The sequence below is a fragment of the Megalops cyprinoides genome, chromosome 8 (assembly GCF_013368585.1).
Source record: "Megalops cyprinoides isolate fMegCyp1 chromosome 8, fMegCyp1.pri, whole genome shotgun sequence".
Taxonomy (NCBI): Eukaryota; Metazoa; Chordata; class Actinopteri; order Elopiformes; family Megalopidae; genus Megalops; species Megalops cyprinoides.
In genome coordinates, this window is record NC_050590.1 from 39,459,771 (window position 1) to 39,483,824 (window position 24,054).

Genomic DNA, 24,054 nt, shown 5'->3' on the forward strand with positions numbered 1-24,054 from the left:
AGAAAAAATTTAAATAACGCGGCTCAGGAAGCAGAGATGGCAACGGGAAATAAAACAAGACAACCCGCAATCGCCTAGTTCCTGCTTTAGGACTCGAACAGAGTGTGTAATTTTTGTGTTTGAACACTTACACAACGACACTGGACAGCGCATTTTCTGTAACTTTATTGTGTCTCTGCTCTTTCAAAATATTGTGGCTCCGTAAGGAGAGAATGCGATGGGAAATAAGACAGACCATTTTTAAATTATGCGGCGCGTGTGTGTGTGTGTGTGTATATATATATATATATATATATTTGTCAGTATCGGCCATCGATGAGATAAGAGATGCAGTGGTTGAAAATATATTGATATTTTTGAGCTGCTTTTAAATAATTAAAGTGATGTAGAATTTCAACTATATGATAGGTGAGTGCTACAAATTTCTGTCATACAGACTGGTTACCTATAACAGTAATATACTAATAGCATGCCAAACTTTGATTGGCTCTGACTTTTCCATAGTCCTACAAGCCTGCTTCAATGACGTCACAATCATGTACATTCTCTCCATGCTTCTGAACTTATAAGCTGATATTTAAAGGAAGAGAGAAATGGACAAGCATTGTAAAAGCATCTCTGCTCCCTCACTTTACTTGAAAACCTACATGTTAAAGCATTAGTAAGTAACATATAACAGGAAATATTATATATTTGCCCAAACTGCCCACCAAAATGAATTCCAGCACAATTCAAATGTGCTGCATGGCTGTGACAGCGCAGAATCTCAGTCCCCCCAGCTCTTGATGTTGGGGTGTTGGGTGTTGGGTGTTGGGTACCTTGCCAAGTTTGGAGGATCCTGCCCGTACAAAGGAGACCTTCCCCCCAGCATCTCCGACGAACACACGCAGTGCTACGTTGTCCCAGCACAATGCTGTCACTGCCTGACCACGGTGCTCCCACGACACACACACCCGCTCAGGGCGTCCCCTACGCTCCAGCTGCAGCTCCCATACCACCACCAGCCCCTGACTGAAACAAAAGAGACAGAGAAAGACCAAGGCCAGCTCACACTCATATAAATCTCATTTCTGTAAAGTTCTCATCCAGAAAGTTCAGCAATATGAAACGACCAAATGCAGTGTTCAGTTGCATAAGACCATGAAAACTGGGCCCCAAGACTTCCCAGACTACATGTACACTCTGAGAAACAAACTCAGAGAATGACATCAACCACTGAAACCTTTGAGAAAACATCACAGATACATACAATTAAAGCAGTCTGGAATATGGACATAAATGCTGAGCCCTAACAAACCACACACATGTGGATTTATTCACACTGGTACCACACACACTACAATTACCTTGTTGCTACAGCAACAAAGTCTTCATCATGGGGGCAACAGGCCATCTGTGTGATGGATCCTTCCTGGACAGAGAAGAGCAGACATGGGTGAATCTAGAACCTGTGGCTGTTGGAGGGATGCTGTAGTTTGGCTGGAATTAGACGGCAATGCAATGCACTTCAGACAACAGTGTGTAGGAGAGGATATTGACAGCATGAGGTTGAAGATGTACAGTACCTTACGTGAAAATGAGAGACAGTGTGTATGCCTGTGTTTAAGTGGGTGGAGATAAGTGTATCAATGTTCAAGTGGACAATACCTTGTAACTGTAAATATGAATGTTTGTGAGTCTGTGTGCGTTTGTCATTGTGTGTGAATAAAGGGTACCTTATGAGTAAGTATGAGCCTCTGTTTCCAGCCCTCTCTCTGGATGAGGTGCAGCCCCCCAGCGGATGTTCCTAGGGCCAGCCACTTCCTGGACACTGCTAAACAGGTGCACTAAAATACGCAAAAGCACACAGAACTAATGTGCTGGAGTATGTCCTACACCCTCGGAATGGACAATCCCCTTTTTGCCCAGGAAATACCTTCAGCCGGCCGGAGTCCAAACGCAGCGCAGCCAGCAAGGGATCCAGACAGTCAAACTCGACCAGCACATGGCCACAGGACTCAGCGACAGGAACAGAGGACATGGTGATCACCCCACACTGCTGGCACAAACATACACTGGAGCAGGGCTTAGCCAACAGCAGCTGACCAATCAGTCTCTCCAAAGCCTGTTCCCTAGCATTGCGCTGTCCATGTGTGGCCTTTCCTCCAGCAGAAAATTCACCATTGACACTGACTACATCACGGCGTCCTGATTTCTCTCTGCATCACCAGTACTGTTCTGTTTCATATATGCAATTTTTATGAAGGTTCACCACAATATCTCCAACTATACTGAAACAAGCTGTACTAACACGACCCCTTCAGCGCTAATGAGCCGCGTGATATCATATGACTCCACGTAGTCTACTGTGCAAATTGTGAAAGCATGACCTCCATTGCGTCTTATGAGGTAATATGTCCCCTAAAACAAAAATACAGCTTTTTAGCTGAAAGGTAATCCACTCCTGTACCATTCCAGAATAGGAAGTGGGAGTGTTACCTACTGTACTTACAATCAACAATAAAAATGAAATGAAAGTATTTTAAATGGTAGGCTACTTTTTACCATTTCAAGAAGCAGGGTATGTTAAGATTAACAGTATTTAAATATGAATATAATGGTGAATAAATAGTTTAAACAGGCGAGAATATTTGCTAGGTAAAATACAGCAGATTACTGCGACGTGTAGTTGGCACTACCGTCAGTTCTAACAGCACATGTTAACATTCCACCTCAGAAAAAATACCTCGTTGAAACACACAAACCATGATTTTCTGCTGTGAGGAAACTAAATAAATATTAATTTGCCTAACCGTGCATGCCGCACCCTTTCATTATTAAGACAAGGTTTTCAAACTGGTCGGGAAATTGTAGAGAAACTGTAGAAAATCCCATTGCATGACCGTGCATTAATTCAGTTGATTGAAATAAGGGGTAGAACGTGACAATCATGGGACCCGCAGCCTAACTTAATTAGCAAAACGATCTATCACTAAATTGCTACCTGGTATGTTAGCTGCATTTCAGTGACGTTGCAATTCTGAGATAACGTCAGTTGACTACCATTCCATCGCCCCTCGCTTGTCAAGATATATATATATTTTTAATCGTGTTAAAGCCTAAATCATGGCTACCACAGTGCAACAGCACAGCAAACGTTAGCTACTTAGTCTATCGTCCTAGACTAGTTACGCGGTGATAGATTCCATTTTATGGTTTCCTAGCTGGTTAATCTGAATAGTTAAAGTTAGCCAGCGAGCTACACAGACAGGATGTTAAATGTTACGCACATAAATGAGTATAAGTAGCATGGTGTGATAATGAGTGCGAATAAAATTTCAAGATAAGTCAAACAGGACGGTACAATTGATTTTGCTAACGTTGGCTAAAACCGCAAGTGAGATGAGTCCCTGTGCTGTTATAGCAGGTACCAGCTAGTCTAGGGGGGAAACTAACACGAAACTTCCCCTTAATCAAACCAACGTTACACAAGCTAACTCAAAATATTGCTAACGTTAACCCACTAGCTACTCACCTGTCATTACCAAGCGAAGTCTAGACCCTTCACTGGTATATCATTTCCAAGTCCAAATTTATGCCCCGAGTCCCAGCAGCCCCAATCTGACTCTCTTCCTAGCTAACAGCAGTTTACAAGCAAAGGCAGGAATGTTACTTTTAAATCAGATGACCTGACGCTAGTTACTGCAAGACCTTCCCTTTCTGCCCCATAACCGGCACTACTTCAGGATCTCATTTCGCTCTATGGCGCGGAGTGATTTCTTTCGCTCTTTATGCTTCTGTCGTAGCGCTGAGCCATCAGTTTGATGTTGATCTCATCAAGTATGATGAGAAAATTCTCAACGAGCAACGGGCTTTCACAATTTGGTGTATACATAATGGAGCTAACGCAACATTTACGTACCTAACGTATGTTCACTTTAACACACTCATTTCACACGGCCTAAGCTTACTCACATGACATTTTACGGCACTGCACTGGCACTAGAGGCGCAAGTATCGACAGTGCACGCGGGGGCTCTTATCCTATTGATTGCAACCCGAGTTTATTAAGCAATGTGTTTTCTACCAGCAAACCTAAATTGCAGTCCATTTTTATATATGTATATATATATATACATTAAATCTCTCGAGTTTACTATTCATAATAACATTTTGACAAGCCACTTCACTGGTCAAAATTATATTATGACTAGTCGGAATTATAATTTCTGTAGATATCCGTAAAACAATTTTGATAAGTCCTAAATACGTTTAAACTAGTCGTAATTGAATTTTTGACTTGTCAAATACCAATTCAGATCTCGATAACATGATACTAACTAGGTAAAATGGCATTATGACGAGAAGAAATTATGCCTCAACATATCAATAATATAATTCTGTGTAGTCATAATTGCATCTCAGATATCTATGAGTGGTCTATATAATTTTAGATATATTTAATTATAATGATGAGAAATGTGAGATTATCACGAGTTATAATTAAATGACAAACATCTAAAGTTCATATTATGACTAATCATAACTGAATCAGAATATGTTGATCTGGAATTATGACTAGTCATAAATCAATTAATTTCTTAAACTGGAGGTTACATAGAGCTAAAAGAAAAACTTCCTCCAATAAGACTTGTTATAATAGAATTACAGGTACCTCAAAACTGAATCCACGACTAGTCATAACTGAATTTCGGATATCTTTAATTACTGTTATGACTAGTCACAATTTCATAATAGATATTTTGAACTGGAATTATAGCCAGTCAAAATTTCATTATGGATATGTTGACTTTGAAATGAAATTATATATTTATATGAATGAATTATAGATATTTATAAATTGCATTAGCTTGAATGATTAAATGTTAAAACAGCTTGCCATAGTGAATAGCAATATGTTTCAAACTCACCTCAGTTTAGGTCTCTCAGACATAATTTGAATTAGCATAAACACAGCCTACCCTTTCAAAGCAGAAAAACATGCCCTCCGAATCAGCACAAGCATCTGACTGAATTTAGGAAACATTGGTAGATTTGTTTTGGAATAGAGTTCCAGGCTGTGTGAGTTTTTGTGGCCCAGATTGTTCAGTGTAACTTTACCTCATTTTGATATTAGTCATTTTAATGTCAGACCTTTGACAAGTGTTTCTACTGACATAATGAAGTACCCTTTGTGTGTAACATGGGGTTTCTGTACACTGAACACTATGGGTTAGTAATGACACTGTGCGTTAAGAATCTGGCCAAAAAAGTGAACAGCAGGGAAAAAATGACAAAAACAAATAATTATTTTGAAAATATCAACAAACAGAACCAGCCTGAGCCTACAGCATACTGAAAAAGTGTGCTCTCTCTAGAGCCACACACCTGCAATTACTGGCTCCTGATTATAGCAATTGTGGCTAATAACTAATAGATGATTCACACTTAGACAATAACAGTGTCACAGTAAGCTATTAACCTGTTTGGAATGACATTGATGAAACAAGATTTACCTATTGGGTTTGAATAGGATGGAAGACAATGTCAGACCTTTAACATTTTAACAAATCACACAAACAATTATAGTTTTGGGGGACAGGTGAAGATTCTCCTTTAGAATATGCATATTAACTAATATAGTGTAATAGTAACCTAGCATGCTTGTAGCTGGTTAGTTGTTCTTTAACATAATTGTGAACATCTAGCAGTAGAGAAGTACTTGCTACAGTATTTTAGCAAGTATTTGGTGTTTTTATTTATTTATTTATTTGGCTATTCCCACTACTATTCATTATATCACATTACTTAACAAAATGACATACATACATCGAAGTATATGTAACTGCACACACTGTAATCCAGAGCAACTTCCAAAGTCAAGCACAAAGTGCATCCTGCAAAACAACACAAAATGTTACAACACAACACAATACCAACAAACACTTTGAAATAAAATGTCCATGTATAATGCAAGGGGTTAGATGTGCATATTTAATTAACAATCACAATAAATTCCCTCAACAGACTCCAATAGACTACCTTCTCTTCACATCATGCATTCACATTATTCTTAATCTTATGGTAAGGTAGGTAGTTAACCATCCTTCACTGACAACTTAAATAGCTGTCATACCTTTTCTATCAAGGGTAGAAACTGGCTTGCAATTGGCTAAATTGAACAGATGTGACTATTCGCTAACCATGGGGGAAGACCAATGATAACAGGCATGTATTTGGGGCCTGGAGCATTATCGATGACAGTGATGCAGCAGGAAAATAAGGAAAAAGAACAAGGAGATTGTCAAGGAGAAGTGTGTGTGTTTAAATGAGTCAGAACTCAATGTCAGTTAGGTTATTTCCATAGGAAATGCTAAAAAGGGCCTAACTCTCAGTGCTGGATAGGTATGGAGTAAAGGGCCTATCTCCCAAGGGACTACTTTAGGAGATGGCATACCTGCAATCCCAATATAGACATACATAATTGATGGACATAGCTTTCTGAGTTCACTCAATGTCTGGCTAAAAGATGAATCCTTCTAATCAAAGACGAGCAACGTTAGTGTAACTCTCTTCATTTCCCTCTGCATCGTATTTCGCTGGTGACCAGTCGTGGGCAGAATGAAACAGAAATTTTTGGTCCTAGCCTATGGGCCAGCAAGAGGAACTGCACCCTCTTACCTTCAATCTGTTGTCAAATCATGCATTCCCCATACATCCCATCCCCAGTGGCAGAACTCCCAACAGTCAGAGCTGTTGAATCACTGATCATCCTCTGCTAGATCTCTCCAGTATATGGGAAAGCATTGAATGTCTTCACATTTAAATTTTAATTCAGTCACCATGGACTTACACCAAGTTGTACCTTTGCAGATTTGCACACATTAAATAAAAGAGGCCAAGAGCCCCTAAACTATGAGAAATGTATTGATAGAAGAAAGGAGAATACACAGGCATTAGCAATTTATTGGAAGTCACATTTGTCAGCAATACAGCAGAGGCCACATCTATGGAGAGGAACACAGAAATAATAATAAATACACTGAATATGAAGGCAGCAAGGCACCATAGAGCAATTTCAAGAAAGGCCATGCCCACCTGTGGAAAGAAACATGGAAAGTTACAGTCTAATTCAGATGTTAGAAACATGTAAAAGTTATATAGAAAAAAAGTGAAGGATGTATTATACCTGTCAGTCTGCTCTGACCATACATTAAATGTGAGGATTATAGCTATTATCAGTGCTTCCACTTTGAGCAGAGTCAATATAGGTCAAGGTTGTTTTCACAGCACTGGAACCAAATCTGGAGGGATCCCTTTCATGGCAGACAGAGCCACTGCCATAGTTGGTGGCTGAGCTTACACCTGGACTAGAGTCCATGCCATATTTGCCTGTAGATAAAAAAATCTGGATTATTATGATTAGGTGCAGAAGCTAGATCACTACATTTGTATTAAATGATGCATACCTGCAACCTTGCTCTTGCCATACCAAGATACGTCTGGCTTGCGACTAATGGAAGGGTCTCCTCCAGTCTGGAGAGAGCTCAAGTACCTTTTAGTGGATTTGACACTACTGTAACCATTGCTGTAGGGGATGCGTTGAGTGAGCAAAGAGCCAGTGCCATAGCTGGTTGAGGTACTTTCACCTGGGGTAGAACCACCGTACCTGGTTGCTGGCCTCACTACATGGGAGCCAGAGGAGACACTGCCAACAGTGGCAAAGCCTAAATATCCTCTTGCTGGAATGACTGCCCTGGAGTCAGAGCTGTCAGGAGGCCTTCTGAGTACAGATCCAAAGTGGTTTATCCAAGGTCTGGTGGTAGTTCCACTTTGGGCAATATTGGACACATGGAGGCCACTTCCCCTGTACGCAGCACCATGACCAGGATTTGCACTTCTATGCAAAACAGAGACAATGCTCCCCTTTCTAATTCCCCTGTGGGCTGAGCCATAACCGAGATGAGTAGTTCCACGTGAAACAGAGGCAGTGCTCCTCTGTATAGGACTGCTTCCCCTGTGGGCTGAGCCATAACCAAGATGAGTAGTTCCACGTGAAACAGAGGCAATGCCCTCCCGTGCACTTCCTGTCTGTGTAATATCACCTGGGGGCAGTTTGACTACACTGGAGAAGTTTTCACCCTGGACAGAGCCAAACTGGACTGTGTCTTGTTTATTTACACGAGGGACATAGCTGCGCTGGAAAGTGGGAATCAATTTGACTTGCTCATAGATGTTAGAGACACTTCCACTCTGGGTGACATGGGAATAATGTGTGGCAGGTCCCCTCTGACTATACCGTGCACCTTGACCTAGGACAGAACTAGAGCCCAAGGGTGCAGCTCCACCTTGAACAGAGCCGTAGCTGTAAGGTGCACCACCACCCTTCACAGAACCATAGTCAGTCATCATGTTGTCTGCATTAGTGGCAGAACTATGACGATATATGGATTTGATGAGGTCATAACTTTTGTGGGCGCTCCCATTTTGGAAAGCCACATAGTTGTTGGCTGTGAAAGGAATACCCAAAGACAAAAGGTTAAGAGATAACAGCAACACTAAATACCCTTTTCAACTCAAAATTAATATACTTTATAGAATGCTTTGATTTAATTGAAACCCATCTAACCCAAACAATGTTTTTAGAAATCACCCCTGGAAATTCTTACCTTTCAGAGCACCACTTACACCAAAAAACACTTTACAAAGCAAAAAGGCCCTGCAAAACAAAGATCGGCTGGTGTTAAATGAATGTAAGAAATGGGTTAAATGTATTGCTATATCATGGCAATGTAACTAAAAGAATTTACCCTAAGTATGGTCCAACTACCTTGGCCATATTATAGGTGCAACTAGAGAAATATTGATAGCTAGTAAGCAAAGCACATCCACAGTGCCTACCTGCCTTACCTAACATCAAGCCCCCTTTATGACTCCTATGCTCAGTCTTGTAGCCACTCTGATTACCTAATCAGGGACAGCTGGACAGGTGATTGTCCTGCAAACCTATGAAGACCTAGTGTTCTGCATGGATTCTAGCAAGTTTATTAAGGTGTAGTTCTTCAGGTGAATGAGATCAGGAGCCTGTTTCACAAAGCAAGCTCAACTAAGTCAGGCTTTTCTCAAATTAGTCTGATTAACTTAGCCCAGAAACTGAATTCAAGTTACCTCTATTTCGTGTAAATTGGCTAAAGTTACAACGTGAGGTCAGGTTGATCAACCGGGCTAATTAGGACTCTCCGTTTGATCTCAAAAGAGCTGACTGCTGCCAGACGAATTCTCCACCTGTAACTATGAGTTCCCGCACGAGAGACTCGTATTGCTGCTGGTGAACTGAAAATGTTAACGGAGTTCTACAAGAGTTTAAAGTACAAACTACAAAAGGTAACAGCAGCCGTAACTTACAGCTAAAGAAGAGGCTTGGCAAGAGGAAAAAAAAAAACGGGTGAGGGGCTTAATGGATGTTTTATATGTAAGCAACCAATATCAAACGCTAAAAAATCTCATTGTACAGTAGACAGACTAATAGATCAAATGTGACAGTAAAATAAAATATGGATTTATGCATGCTGTATTCAAATGTCGTCGTTTTAAGTGAGCTATTAGCGCACACTCTCATCTGACGGCAGAACACGCGCAGGATACTAAAGAACATCTTAATAGTTGCCGTCTATTTAAAAGATGCTGAGGCAAATGGTGAATACGGTAAGGCATGCAGCGCAGCAGCCCAATAAAAGCAGTTTATGTCTGTGCTGGAGGAGTTACGGTTGTCACAGGTGATGCTAATGTACAGATTTAGAATTGCTGAGGTCTGTTATATCCTCACGGGTGAATTATATAATACCGGCAAAGAACAGTGTAATGAACATATTCAGGCAAACAAATGCACCAGAAAACATTGATTTTTCAACCATGTTTTTCTCCAGTAAATGTCATTAAACATAAAATTCCATTAAAATTGTACATTTCTTAAACTAAAACTTTTTTGTATCGTCAAAAAGGTCACTAAATTGCACTCGCGCCAATTCTGGAAAAAAAAAGGTTCGTATATTTCTGAGCCTAGATATCAATGAGGTCATTCAGAAACGGTAACGGCATGTCCGGAAGGTGTGTGATGTTGATCGATAAAGCATGTCGTCTTTCAGAGTGCAACTCGGGCTAAATTCTGTTTAGTTTGTTAATGGCAGCTTGAGGCTGAGGGTTGTGTTGCTGTGGTAGCTTAGTTGGCTACAGTTTCATTTTGCTTTGTGAAATGAGTTAAGCCTGACTTTTGGAAACATCTTAAGTTTTAAAGTTAGCCAGCTAACTCAGCAATCCTGCTTCATGAAACAGGCCCCAGCTATATATTTTCTTGATAAATAAGTTTATCAGCATGATCCTATAAGTTGGGTTCCAAGTATGTTGACTAAACATCTCATTATAATGTTATTATTATTATTATTATTATTATTATTGTTAATTAATAATAAGTAATTTTTGGTGGCACAGCCTACCATGTTACTATGATGTCTTATAAGACAGTGGCCTTCATTAGAGGGGAAAAAAAACATATGTTTTGAATATTTTTTTCTTCATGTTTAATCAGGGATATGAATAAATACAGATAGCAAATATTGGCACACTGTTTATATATTGTTATTGCTGATATATATCAAAACAGTTACCATGCTTGATTAGCCATGGAGTGTTTAGTGCCTCCTATGGACAATGACACAGATCATCATAATAAATAAAACTTAATTGCAATAAGAACTGTGGTGGAAAATTTTTGATTAAGTCTATATCCCATATGTAAATTATGAGTATTGCCACTTTCACCCCCCAGAGAAAAGTGGAGCTTCACGTGGTACGATTAGGCTTGTTACATGGTGGAAATAAGTTATTGCCAGCAAACATCATAAGCATTGCCACCAGATGTTAGTTTTTGATTTTAACCACAGTTATTGACATATTAACTGCAGTTGTTGATATGTTACATTGGCTGTTTACTTTGTCTTTACTGTACATGTGGAGGTCTTAAAGGTATAATGAAACCAGACAATTTAATATGTATTTTATTATACTTTGTATAGTGGAACATATTGTATTCATTAAGCACTACTACTGAAAAGTAATATGATTCTATGCCTAAGTAATGCTGGGGGGTTACCCTAGGTCATAAACATTGCATGTAGGCCATTGTAAAACACTGCTAGGGGGGTAATCTTGGGGGCTATTACAGGGTAACCTTGGAGAAGGAACACTGCCTTCAGCATTAGCCCTCCCTGGAAGTCACCCCAGAACCTTCGTGCACTATGTTGCTGTTCCATAGTCATGCTACTTTCTCCTATTGGTTCATGGTCTACGCTTATTGTATCTTCTCTCCATTCACTTCTCCTATTGGTTCGTAGTCAACGCTTATTGTATCTTTTTTTCTCTGGTTTCATAGTCATGCCACCTTCGCTTATTGTATCTCCTCCCCCTGACATGCCCCTGCAGCGTGTCAGCATGTTTTTGCCTCCTTTTAACATATGCATCCCATTTTAGTTTTATATTTTCTTTTAGGAGTCATACAGCTAGAAGGCAAGAGCTGATTGCCTGCTTTGGCCTAGCTGACATCTACTGGCAAATGCTTGCGAACTGTATGTGGATTTACTGCAATTTGTCATAGTTGCCCATCATTGTAGTGCTGAGCCAACGGCCCCCCTTTGCGGGATTTAATTCTTCTTTGTCTTGTTCTTGTGGCCCATCTCCTGGGCCGTGTCCAGACGGGGCCTAGTTCTTACATTAACCCTTTGTTTTAAGGCCTAACCTTGTAGCTTATGGCACATAGATATCTGTGTGCCTTCTTACAGTCTGCAGCACCGCTGTCTGGCTAACTGAGTTACTTAACATTTTTTATTATTGTGGGCCTGGAAATAATGGTAATATTCCAGGCATATAAGCTTAAATATAAAATTAACTCTATTATTTAATTATGTTTAAAAATCATATAGGTGTGGAGTGGAAATTTCAGAAGCGTTATGTTTAAAAATAATATAAAATTAATGACTATGGAGTTTATGGACCTTAACAGGCAGGGTAAATGTAACAGCTTAAAAATTAAATAATGGTGTATTAAATGGAAAATGGGATGATCTTGAAGGAGGAGCCTGGGAGGAGTTGGAAATTGTGGTCTGGGATAGGAGGAGTGAGAAAAGGCATAAAGGATGGATGCAGGCTGACGGGAGGGCAGAGTGATTGGGGAGTGTTTGTGAATGTATACACACCGCATATACACCTGTTGCTCCGCGGACCAACCCAGTTTACTGTATGTGATTGATCACCATATGCAATAAACCAAAACAACCATGATTACATCAGACTCTGTGAGGACTTATTATTTTCCGATTGGCCTGGACTGGGAGAGGTTTTCTACCACAGAACTAAAACTGGAATCAATGCATACAAGTAAGACAATAAATATACAGAACCTAAATAAAAGGAAACATTTGTAATTTAATTTTCATGTAAATTCATGTACTTATATTTTAAACAATTTCGTGTACATGTATTAATTGGTATGTCAGTTGGTGTCATTGATGTGTTTTTAACTTTGACAGTTAATCTTCTGTAACAGTTTTCTTTACTACACTCCTGAGCGCGCCCCTGATACGGAGGAATTTTACACTCACAATCTCACGGACAACATGCACGCGCCTCCACCTCGGTTCAGCCCAGACAGAGCCACTACGCTGAAATCTGTGCTAGCTAACAAGCTACCGGACAGCGGAACAAGCTCAAAATACCGGATACTTCAAGATGCCGGCGGTTTCGAAGGGAGACGGAATGCGTGGCCTCGCGGTCTTCATCTCCGACATAAGAAACTGTAAGTTTGGGTCCTAAAATTAAAGTGGCAAATTAAAGTATCAAGGCGAAGCTATTATACTGCTCATTATAGAAAAGGCAAACATGTTCAGCATAGCGACATAACTCGGGAGTTGCCGAGGCCTTCAGACTACAGTCTATCGAGTTTGAGTTTAGACCCCGCCCTGTTTCCACAGCTGGAAGCCCCGCTGATAGTTAGCTAGCTACGTCGTTAACGAAACAGAAGTGAATTGTGTTCTAGATAAAACAGTATGGTGGTGGTGGTAGGTTTAGTCCTGAGTTGCACCAATACGTACGGAGGGTGGATAGCTAGCTAGCTAGGTAACAGCTAGCTTTAGAAGTCAAAAGGTCAGACAGAATACTCAGCTAAATATGTTCAGGAATTAATTCGCTTTAGCTAGCTACCACCGACTACCAAAGTTTAGACCCAGCCAGTAGGTCCTGTAATATTGTATGGGTGCTGAGTTTGGAGACAGACTGAACGTAACCTCTAACGTTATATAGCTTAGTTACCTAACTTTTAACGTTAGCTTGATCAGCGTTTGAGTAAATGCGATGTCAGCTACATTGCTAAATACTGTGCATTCGCATAGTGATTCCGAATTGTGACATTAGTGCTGGCGTTACTTATCTTAGTTTTACGTACAACACGGCTTTGAATAGCCTTCATGCTAGCTGACACACGTCATGTTAGTTAGGCCTCCGCAATTACGCACACTGCCGTGATGTTGGCGTTAGTTTGGTAGCAGTTGTTGTTTGCTGTTGTATAGTGAGCTATACTTGCTAGATTTCGGTTCTCATGATCTTATGTGGACAAGCTCTTCATAATTAGCGAGGCTTAACTTTTCGGACCAATACAGTTCAAGGGGTAAATCTGAATGAAATAACAGAAGCCTTTCAAGCAAAGGAATTATGTCCATATAGTAGGCTACCCAGACATAAGTCTGTCTACGCATGCTCTGGTACCCCACACCACTATTTATTACTTCATGTTGCAGGATAGGATTACTAACTAGCCATAGGCTAGGCTACTGCTTCAGGGAAAGTATTCAGTAATTGTCATGATAACCCGTACAATGTCACCATGATATCACCTTGCAGTCTGTCGAGGATCGACGTTGTTTCTATGGTAAACACTAATTACCCCACAATCTTCGGAAAGTTAGCGACAGAGAGCATTTCCACAGCAGGATGTAAGGTGTAAATGTGTCTGCGTCGTGAACGATTATTTGTGACATGTTTCCTCCGCCGGTGAAGTGAAACTGCACAGCTACATAAACTTGTCTTCCTGACCCCACTGTTGGCTGAACTACGATACTAGACGTGACATTACTTAATTGGTAATGTTAACTCCCCTCTGCCATCATTCGTACCACCGGAAACTAGATAATCGTTAAATCACCTTCATATGGATAGGATAAGGCTTAAACAACCTCTGTGCAATAATTGCATAGATGTAGCCTAATGTGTTCACGTATTTCCGACGAAGTCAGAATTACTCACTACAAATACAGAAAATTTAAAGGGTACCTCATATTGCCAACAGTTAGTTAAACTGGCCAATTAAAGTGCTAGTTTGCAGTCTTTTTTCCAGAAAATAATACAATATGTTTAGAGGTGATTGTGGTTTATGATTAAAATAATATCTTGGATTTACCTTTATCTGCTTATAGACTGAAGGTGAAGCCTGTATCAGCAGATGATTGCATTGATCAAGATGTTACTGCTCTCAAGAACATTACTGTAAATCAGACTAAATTACCAGTTTCCTCGATTATCAGTTAAACAAATTTGGAGGAATAATTTGCTTTCCATTCATCTTTACAAATGGCTGAAACTGACGCTATAAAAGGGAAACATGTTCATGGACCAGTGCCCAGACAGTTGACAAACGGGTAGCTCGTCTCAATGTTTTGAATCATAATAGATAGTTCATTCACTAGCAATGAATCTCTAAAACAAAACTGAGCTCATGTTGCTGCTAGTGTGGATCCTGGGAAATTATGTTAAAAAAATGTAAAAGTGAACTGCAATTTTGTGCTCATGTAACGGGTGGTATCTTGCTGCGTTGTGTTTTAATATGATGTTACGTGGGTCGGCGAGCGAGCGAGTTTCGAGCCGGGGTTCTCACTGCTCGTTGCCAGCCCCTTACAGCCAGCGTCGTAACCAGTTGAACTGAAGGCAAATTGCCCTTAGCCTCTCGGCAACACCACTACTTAACCAGGTCTCGGGGGAGTGACGTAACCGCTGGGCTACCTGCCACCCGCTACCTAAGGCCTTACGCAGGACTCACACGAGCTAATCACTTCAGCTCTGCTACACTCAAACTCAGCTGAAGGTGATGACATTAGTGGAGTAGCACCTGTCCTCCAATGAGCACCTACTATGTTGTAAGGATGCAGTGTGACTTGTGGTGCAAAAACAGCTGTTTGCTATTGCTATTCACAGTTGTTGTTTGCTACTGTAAATCAGAGGTGAGAAAAACTGACATTCCAACACCAATACAGAAACATGTTTGTAGTAGGCATTACTGAACATGGCTTATGTGACATTTCAGCACAATTACAGACACATTTATATTGGACTTTACTGAAACATGGGTAAGTGATCACAGTGATATTGTTAAGCTTTAGAGAGCAGATTTTGGGGTTTTATACATCGGTGAGAGCTGATGTAAGACACTCAGTCATAGAAAGACTGCTGTATCCACGTGTCCGGATGTTCCAATTCCAAACAAGTGAATTATTGCTCCCCCAGAAGCAGCTTCCTAACAGTGTGTCAGTTCTATTACACAGCATGGATTAGGAGTGGCTACTCTGTGTTATGAAACTGAAGCCAAGTAAATCGTGTACCCCCTGAACATGGAAATGAAATATTTTAAAGTTAATATTTATCATATGCAACTAGATGGAGCTAGCTTCCTGGGAGAAGGAGGGAGAACTTTTTTATTCACACTAGCAACTTTCCTGTATGCTTATTCGATCATTATATTACTAAATTTCATATTAAGCAATATTAACATTTGTCTACTTTATTTATATTATTATTACTATATTCATAATATTGTATGTTTGTCGTAACTTTGTCAAGTTTGACAATTTTTTCATGCACATAGCTAGCTGCAAGTAACTAAGCAGTGGTGAGGTTTTTTTAAGCTAGCCAGCTGCTAGTAAATGACATACTTGCGGCTCATCATCATGGGAGAGTTGGAGTAGAAAAGGGTAGGCATCTAACATTACTCCTCATTGTACCAAAAGTAATGTAAAGAAATTTACTCTGGCTTTTTAAGATGGAACTGTCCATTGATGCCACTGAACAACGGAGTGAGCAGACTAGTGTGAACAAGGCATACAACTCTGGATTTGTGCTATGGTTCTATCAAAGGCACATATAAATCCAATGCTATACCTCCTTTGGCTGCTTCTTATCATAATAGTGGGTGTCTTCTAACAGTTTATATATAGATTAATAAAAAGGTGAAAGTGTCATCGGTAGAAGTGAAGGTTTGGATTGAATATTCTACCAAATTTCTTGTCTGTGCTGACTAGGATAGGTTTAAAGACTCCCCAACAAATGTCTCTTTGGGGACTTCTGTGTAGAAGAATGTGTGTGTGTTCATACATTTAGGCTTTTTTGACTTTTACATGTTTCCACACATATTTCCCCAGTATACCTGTATATTCATATACCCATAAATTGAACGCATAGCATTTAGGGTGTCATTTCCTACAGTTTTCTGCAAATTGAAATGTTCCTTTATGTGCAGGTCTTTTCCTTTTATTTTGGTATCCTTATTTAGGGCTGGGCGGTATGGCCTAAAATTTCTATCATGGTATAATTTGAAGCACGGACGGTAACGGGATATATCACGGTATATTTGTTTTTCTTAAAATTTCAATATAAATGCTTCTGAAGGGGTAAAGTGCTGGTATGGCAGCTGCATGGCACCTATTACTGTACTCTTAACTGTATTACTAGGAAATATTTCGCATAGTACAGAGGTATTTTAAGAACATTTATTGTGCAAAACTGCAGTAATAAATAGAAAAAACCGTGGGGTTGCTGGTGGAATCCACATATCGCCATGACTCTGGCCGTAAGGTCCTGTATTTCTGCAATGCGCATGTCCACAAGCACCTTGATTCTGCAAGAATCTGATTGCAGCCAGGTGAGCACAGTAGTCAAGTCTGTCCACAATGTGACGAGGTAGATTGGGAGGGTCAGCTCTTCTCTTAACACCTTAGCCATTTGTGCTCCTGTTAGTGCTGCACAGAGTTCAAGGCGGGGGATGGATTGTTGCTTCTTTGGGGCCACACGTGATCTAGCAGTCAGAAAGGCAAATTCCACTTTCCCTTCTGGGCCCTCTGTCTGGAGGTATCCCACAGAGCCGTATGCCCACTCTGAGGCGTCGCAAAATATGTGGATGTCTCTCCGGCTGGTCGCTGTGTGCATCTCTGGGCTGCTGTAGCACCTTGGTAAGACAATGTTCTTGAGAGCCGGGAGCTCACTCTCCCACTCCTGCCAGGAGCGTTACAGGTCTGCAGGCAGCGATGGGTCATCCCAGTCCCTTTGTTTATTCCATAATTGCTGCACCACCCCCTTGGCTCGGTTGGTGTAGGGCACAATAAACCCCAGGGGTCGTACTGACTTGCAAGCACCTGGTATATTGTGTGCATGGTGGTGGCAGGATTGTCAGGGGGGCGAGGCGTGTAGGACAGTGTGTCTGATGGGCAGTGCCAATGAAGTCCCAGGGCTGATGCATTGGCTGTTGACTGACCTTGAGCTAGCCACAGCTCTGCACTGTCCGATCTGACCTCTGGTGGAAGGTAAGAGATGACCGCAGGATTGTTGCTAGCCCACTGCCTGAGTTCAAAGCCTCCACTCATTAGTGTTTCCAGCAGTTTATCCACCAGGGCCTTGGCATCATCCTCCGAAGTCAGACTCCGAAGACATTTATCCACGTAGAAGGATTTCAGTACTGTCTCCCTGATGTCCTCACCTGCTTGACTGTGATCCTTAATATGTTTTTGGAGGGAAAATGTGGCACAACAGGGGGAGCTTGTGGTGCCAAAAGGAAGCACTCTCCATTCATAAACACTGGGTGGTTCCTCACGCTTCAAATTCCTCCACAGGAATCTGAGGAGTGGCTGGTCTTTGGGGAGCAGTCTGACTTGGTGGAACATGCCCCAAATTAGAGCTGCCTCCTAATAGTCGACTAAACGTTAATCGATGAGAAGAGTCTTAGTCAACCAAGTTTTTATTGGTTGGTTAGTTGCAGAAAAAAACCCCTCAAACTCCATTCGGGAGCTGCGACTTATCGTTAAAAAGTTATCAGACATCAGTTATCATCATGTCGGGCAGGAAATCATCCAAAGTATGGGATCATTTCCAGCGTGTAAAGGATGACCCCAAGAAGGTGACATGCAAACTCTGCATGCAAAGATTCACCTATCATTCGTCTACCTCAAACATGGCTTATTATCTGAAATATGTAGGGGAGAGCCGGTACGAAAGTAACACGTGACAAAAGTAACACGGCGATTTACTCCGAGCCCATAAAAGTCTGATATGCCTGACTGTATCAGCATGTACAGCATGCAACACTTACCAGAACCCCGAAAAATCGCATGTATACATCATACTTTTGCGGAGTTATACCCGAGAAGCTGTTTTCAGTCACAGAAAGTAAATTTACTCAAGCGGTAATTTTTTTTTTTTTTAACAAGTTGTGTCATGTTTCATGGGTCATAGTCATGATCATTTGACAGATTAATTAGTACTTTAACACATCTTGACGTTTGCCATGTCAGAGTTTTTCAGTTTAGAAGCAAGTCAGGTTTAAATGTCAGGAGTCATTGTCGGGACGATTGTAACAGTTGTTTCTTTCGTCCCTCTACAGTAACGACGATACTTATTAGGCTATATTATTATAGTCGTTCCACATTTGTACAAAATAGCACCTGGTATTGATAGAACACACATGTGAGTTGTTGATCACAACGAAAATTCGTTTCTGTCTGTAGCGTTATCTTTCTGAATTAGCGTTATTAAGCTTCTCATAGTTCCCAGTTAGCATTTGCTGTATTTTTAATGTTAAATCACTGTTTCCTAAAGCTAAAATTAACTAGATTTTTTGCAATCTAGTGTTGGAATCACACTGGTTTTGGCATACGCACTAAACGGCTAATCACACCAGTGTGACCGTATGCGCGAAAGGGTTATTCAATATGCTAAATAATTAATGGCCTAACTAACATTAATGAATTGCAAAGGCTATATACAGGTAAATATATTGTCATATGCACTATTAGGCTTATCCAAGTGTTCATGGGGGCTGGGGAAGCTAAATTACCTCGCTTACTGCATGTTTAACTTCATGTTCTGTTTTTTTATTCATCATTTGTTTTCTAAGTTATTGTGTTGGTGTTACAAGTTTATGTTATAGGCTATTGTGGTGAAATAAATTAACAAAATGTTCAGTCTCCTTGCTGGTTGTTCCAACACATTCAGAATCATTACCGCTTTTCCCGTTAGCATTGTCGTTAACAGGCGGCTTTGTGCGTGCACTTGTAAAAGTTATATTTTAAAGGCTCATTATTACGGTTTTGTATTTCTCTGTAACGTAGCACAGTGTTAACAATGTTACTTATAAAATTCTTTCTCAGCCCTGGAACTCAAACCATTTTCTGATGCCCCCCAACATAATCAATATAGGCTATTTAATATAATTAATATATAGGCTATTTAAATAATTAAATTAATATCATAAACGTGCGACGACTAGTCAATTAATGGCTTGAGCTAATGACTACTAGTCGACTAGGAAAATCTTTAGTCGGGGGCAGCCCTACCACGAATATCGCTACTGACAGCTACAGCATGTTTCCGAAATCTCAACAATACAGCCAGAAGGGAGGGTCCCAGCGTTGGCCCAGGGAGGAGGACCCCATTCAGGTTCTCACCTCTGAACTCAAACGAACAATTGAAGACCAACCGGTTTTTCCCATTATGTGCCACCATGTGGTGTGGGATTTACCAGCTTGTGGGTGTGTCTTCCTTGCCTGCCTCCAGCTTAACAACATAACCTGCTGTTGCTAGTCTTTGGATCTCAGAGATGTATGCTGCCGCTCTCTCAGTGACTCGGGCCAGTCTCCTTTCTGTGGCTTGCAGCTGGGGGAGCACAGCCTCCTTCGGGGCTTGTAGTTGAGGCATGTTCTGAGTCTGCAGAAGCGGAGTGGTGTAGTGGTAGATTCCATCTATCTCCACCCTTATTGTTCTGCTTTCAAGAAGATCCAAGGCCTCTTTGTCTTGGCGTGAGCGGGTGCTGTCCTTTTCACTATGCCAGGGCAGCACATCCATCTGCCAGTTTTTCCACGTGGCTGTAGATGTCGGCTGATGGTGGCAGAGTGGAAGCGAACAGGCACTGTTGCTCAGAGAGGCAGTACTTCAATCCCTGTGCTGGGCCCTGGAGAGTCCACCCAAGGCGGGTTTTAACTGCTGCTGGGCCTCCAGGTGGCCCCAGATGCACAGACTGAATGGGGGTGATCAAATGGGGGTGGTCAGAGCCGATGAGCAGGACCGGGCAGACACCATGGAAGGCCTGCAGAGGTCTATACCTCTTTTGAAGAGGCTCAACGGGATGTGTATGCTTGGCCAGTCCCAGACGTCTGGCCGTGAATGCTCGGTTGACTTGAAACAGTGAAACTGTTAACAAATTTTCACCTGCATGGGTGAATACATGTGTGTGTGTGTGTGTGTGTGTGTGTGTGTGTGGTTTCCACAAAGAAAGGACATACAGAACAGTAAAGAATTAGTATTACATACTAAACTATTACAATAGCAATGTTACAGAAATTAATTCACTGCACTACCTAACATGGCCACTAGATTTAGGGATGCTAAAGCGATACTTTTAAAAAGGTAGGCTACCGGTGCCCGAACCCTTTCGTCCATACAATCACACCGGTGTGATTAGCTGGTTGGTATGTATGCTAAAACCAGTGCGATTAGAACATGAGATTGGAAGAATTCTAGCTAATTCTAGCTTTGAGAAAACAGCGATTTAACATTAAAAAATATAGCAAACGCGGCAGTGAAAATTATGAAAAGCTTAATAATGCTAATGAAAACATAACAACCATGTAACGTAGCATGAGGTACATAGCATAATAAAATGCAAAATAAAGCACAAAACGACGGTCGACAACATTAAAGAACGGCTTTTTTAATGCTAAGGTAAATTTGAACTTGAAATTGAACAATAAACTAACTCAACAGTTAAAAGTATACTTAGCCATTCTCTATCGCACAATTTTTATATATATGTTTAAGTGTGTGCGTGTGTGTGTGGTTTCTACAAAGAACAATAAAGAATTAATATTACATACTAACCTATTATGATAGCAATGTTACAGAAATTAATTCACCGCACTACTTAATACGCTGTAAGACCACAAATGACACTCAGTGCATAATCTTATATAGAGATCGGGCTAATGCCACTCATGTTGCATGTGAACACGTTCACATGAATGAAGAAAGCTAGCGGTACTATCACTAATTTCCATAAACGTCAAGCAAATAAGAATCTTAATACTTAATTAAGAGTCTTAATACCATCTTTGCTGACTGAGAGGATGGTATTGTGGTGCCATCGACGGTGATGGAGAGGTCTTGCAGGGGGGGAAGGGCCAGCTTGGATGAAGAGCAGTGGTACTGTGATAGGATGCCACCTTTGCAATAAGACGGTTGTGAAATTTCATCCCTGCTGGATATTCCACAGTCAACTGTAAGTAATATCATTAGAAAGTGGAAGCGTTTAGGAACAACAGCAACTCAGCCACGAAGCGGAAGACCACGTAAAATCACAGAGTGGGGTCAACGACTGCTAAGGTGCATGGTGCGTAAAAGTCGCCAACGCTCTGCTGATTACATAGCTGAAGAGGTCCGAACTTCCACTGGCATTAATGTAAGCACAATAACTGTGCAGCGGGAGCTTCATGGAATGGGTTTCCATGGCCGAGCAGCTGCATGCAAGCCTCATATCACCAAGTCCAATGCCAAGTGTATGTTTCGGTACCCATCCCTATTCGTGTGGTGTTGACATGAAAAGTTAGCAGGGCTGTGGGAAGTAGGGGTGCTGCAGGTGCTGCAGCACCCCCTGTTGGAAAAGGCAGACATCACAGAACTCTCTGCCAGATCTAAAAAATAAATGTAGCCTCTTAAAACATTTTAAATAATTCCCCTGTTATTTACCTAACAATTTAATGCTTGAGGATGTTTTGAGAAATAGTTAGCAATACTGAATAATTATTAATTATGAAAATAGTCAACGGACATCACGTAGCCTAGTCATCTAGCTAGTAGGCTAATGTTGCATCCTTCAAGGTACACTGTATGGACAAAAGTATTCGGACGCCTGACCATTACACCAACAGGGACTGTAATGACATTGTATTCAAATACATGTACTTTAATATGGAGTTGGACCCCCTTTTGCAGCTATAACAGCTTCCACTGTTCTTGGAAGGCTTTCCACAAGATTTTGGAGTGTTTCTGTGGGAATTTGTGCCCATTCATTCTGTAGAGCATTTATGAGGTCAGGCACTGATGTTGGACGAGAAGGCTTGGCTCGCAATTTCCGTTCCAGTTCATCCCAAAGGTGCTCAGTGGGGTTGAGGTCAGGTCAGTCAAGTTCTTCCACACTGAACTCATCAAACCATGTCTTTATAATCATTGCTTTGTGCACTGGGGCACAGTCATGTTGGAATAGAAAAGGGCCTTCCCCAAACTGTTGCCACAAAGTTGAAAGCATAGCATTGTCCAAAATGTCTTGGTTTGCTGAAGCAGTAAGATTGCCCTTCATTGGAGATAAGGGGCCTAGCCCAAACCCTGAAAAACAGGTGTGGCCAAATACTTTTGTCCATATAGTGTAGCTAGCTATCACAATCGGTGGCGGCGGATGAGCTGGAAACAGGGGAAGCCCGAACAGTACCTTTAAATCTATCATTACTTTCAAACTGTTTCCCTTTATCCTCCTTGATTAACAATAAAACAGATAATTCACATAATAATCGACACCAATGGTGTAATTAGAATAAATGTTTATTCTATTCTTTATGATCGCGAAGCACCACAGATGTCTGAAATTTGTGTGCTTGCGAAAGCTACGTGAGATTGTTTAATTAACAAGGATGGCATTTATCTTATTTAAATTACGTTAAATGCTCATGACACATCACAGCTTTTGTGAGGTCTGTGTTCTAAACGTTATTGTTCATTGCACTCAACCTAACCTAAAAGTTTATTCTCAGTAACTAAACTTAACTAAATTTAGTTCCATTTTGTAATTTGAATTAGTACAAGAAAGCTATAACGTGAAACATTTAAGCTTTGGGATTACTTGCCACTTAATTATTCAAATTGCCATCCTTGTTAATAAAAACAATCTCATGCTGTAGCTTTCATAATAGCGCACAAATTTCAGACAATCTGCTGTGTTTCGCAAGCATAATCATTTATTCCAATTACGCGCCCGATGTCTGTGCCCTGCCACAGAGCCAGAGGATTAAATAATGTAATGTATTTGTGCTGTTAAAATATTGTGCGTATGTGGATATGTGCTTCTCTGCTATAGCCTATTCATCGCGAATGCTAAACTTAAACCCCCCACCCCCCAACCCCCTAGGTTGGACACGCAAAAAATGCACCTCCCACTACAGCACCCCCAATTTAAAGCCTCTTCTCACAGCCCTGAAAGTTACCGCATAGTCGGTGTCTCTGTTCATCTTTTCTCTCCATGCCCTTGTAAATGCATAATCTATAAGCTTGTTCTGTATATTAATTATTAAAAAATTAGAATTTAAATTTCATTCATTCATTTTATTAAATATGTCTTATCATTAAAAATGAAATTTAAAATGACGGGTAATAGATTGTGACAGAATTTTTACAACCTTGTCCGTCAAAATGACCGACAACGAGAAAGTCTAACGCAACCTTGGATCAGAAGATTTATAAATATGATTTATATCATTTCTTACCTGGCTAAATTACGTGGAGGACTTCTGATATCCTGCATAGTTACAGTTGACCAACCATCCTCTGGTTCCTATTAAACATCTTTATGTTAATGCAGCGGTGGCTGCTCCCGAATCAAAGGCACCGGGTCCGACGGCTTCGCATGAAGTGCCGAGTTCAAGTAGTGTATTTTCCGTGCCCACTCCGCAT

The 24,054-nt window shown here is 40.8% G+C and overlaps 2 protein-coding genes across 4 annotated transcripts in view; one reads left to right on the forward strand and one right to left on the reverse strand.

Moving 5' to 3' along the window:
* Positions 1–3,696, reverse strand: part of hps5 (HPS5 biogenesis of lysosomal organelles complex 2 subunit 2) — a 41,828-nt gene extending 38,132 nt beyond the window's left edge. For all 3 annotated transcript variants that reach the window (XM_036535742.1, XM_036535743.1, XM_036535741.1), the window contains exons 1-5: positions 3,515–3,696; positions 1,916–2,035; positions 1,716–1,826; positions 1,347–1,411; positions 819–1,011 (exon numbers count right to left, since the gene is read on the reverse strand). In XM_036535742.1, coding sequence (XP_036391635.1) covers positions 819–1,011; positions 1,347–1,411; positions 1,716–1,826; positions 1,916–2,020 — 474 coding nt within the window. In that variant the 5' untranslated portion in view covers positions 2,021–2,035; positions 3,515–3,696. The remainder of the gene's footprint in view (positions 1–818; positions 1,012–1,346; positions 1,412–1,715; positions 1,827–1,915; positions 2,036–3,514) is intronic.
* An 8,622-nt stretch (positions 3,697–12,318) lies between these two features.
* LOC118781581 (AP-2 complex subunit alpha-2-like) overlaps positions 12,319–24,054 on the forward strand; it is a 56,571-nt gene continuing 44,835 nt past the window's right edge. The window contains 2 exon segments of the mRNA XM_036534544.1: positions 12,319–12,408; positions 12,578–12,826. Coding sequence (XP_036390437.1) covers positions 12,760–12,826 — 67 coding nt within the window. The 5' untranslated portion in view covers positions 12,319–12,408; positions 12,578–12,759.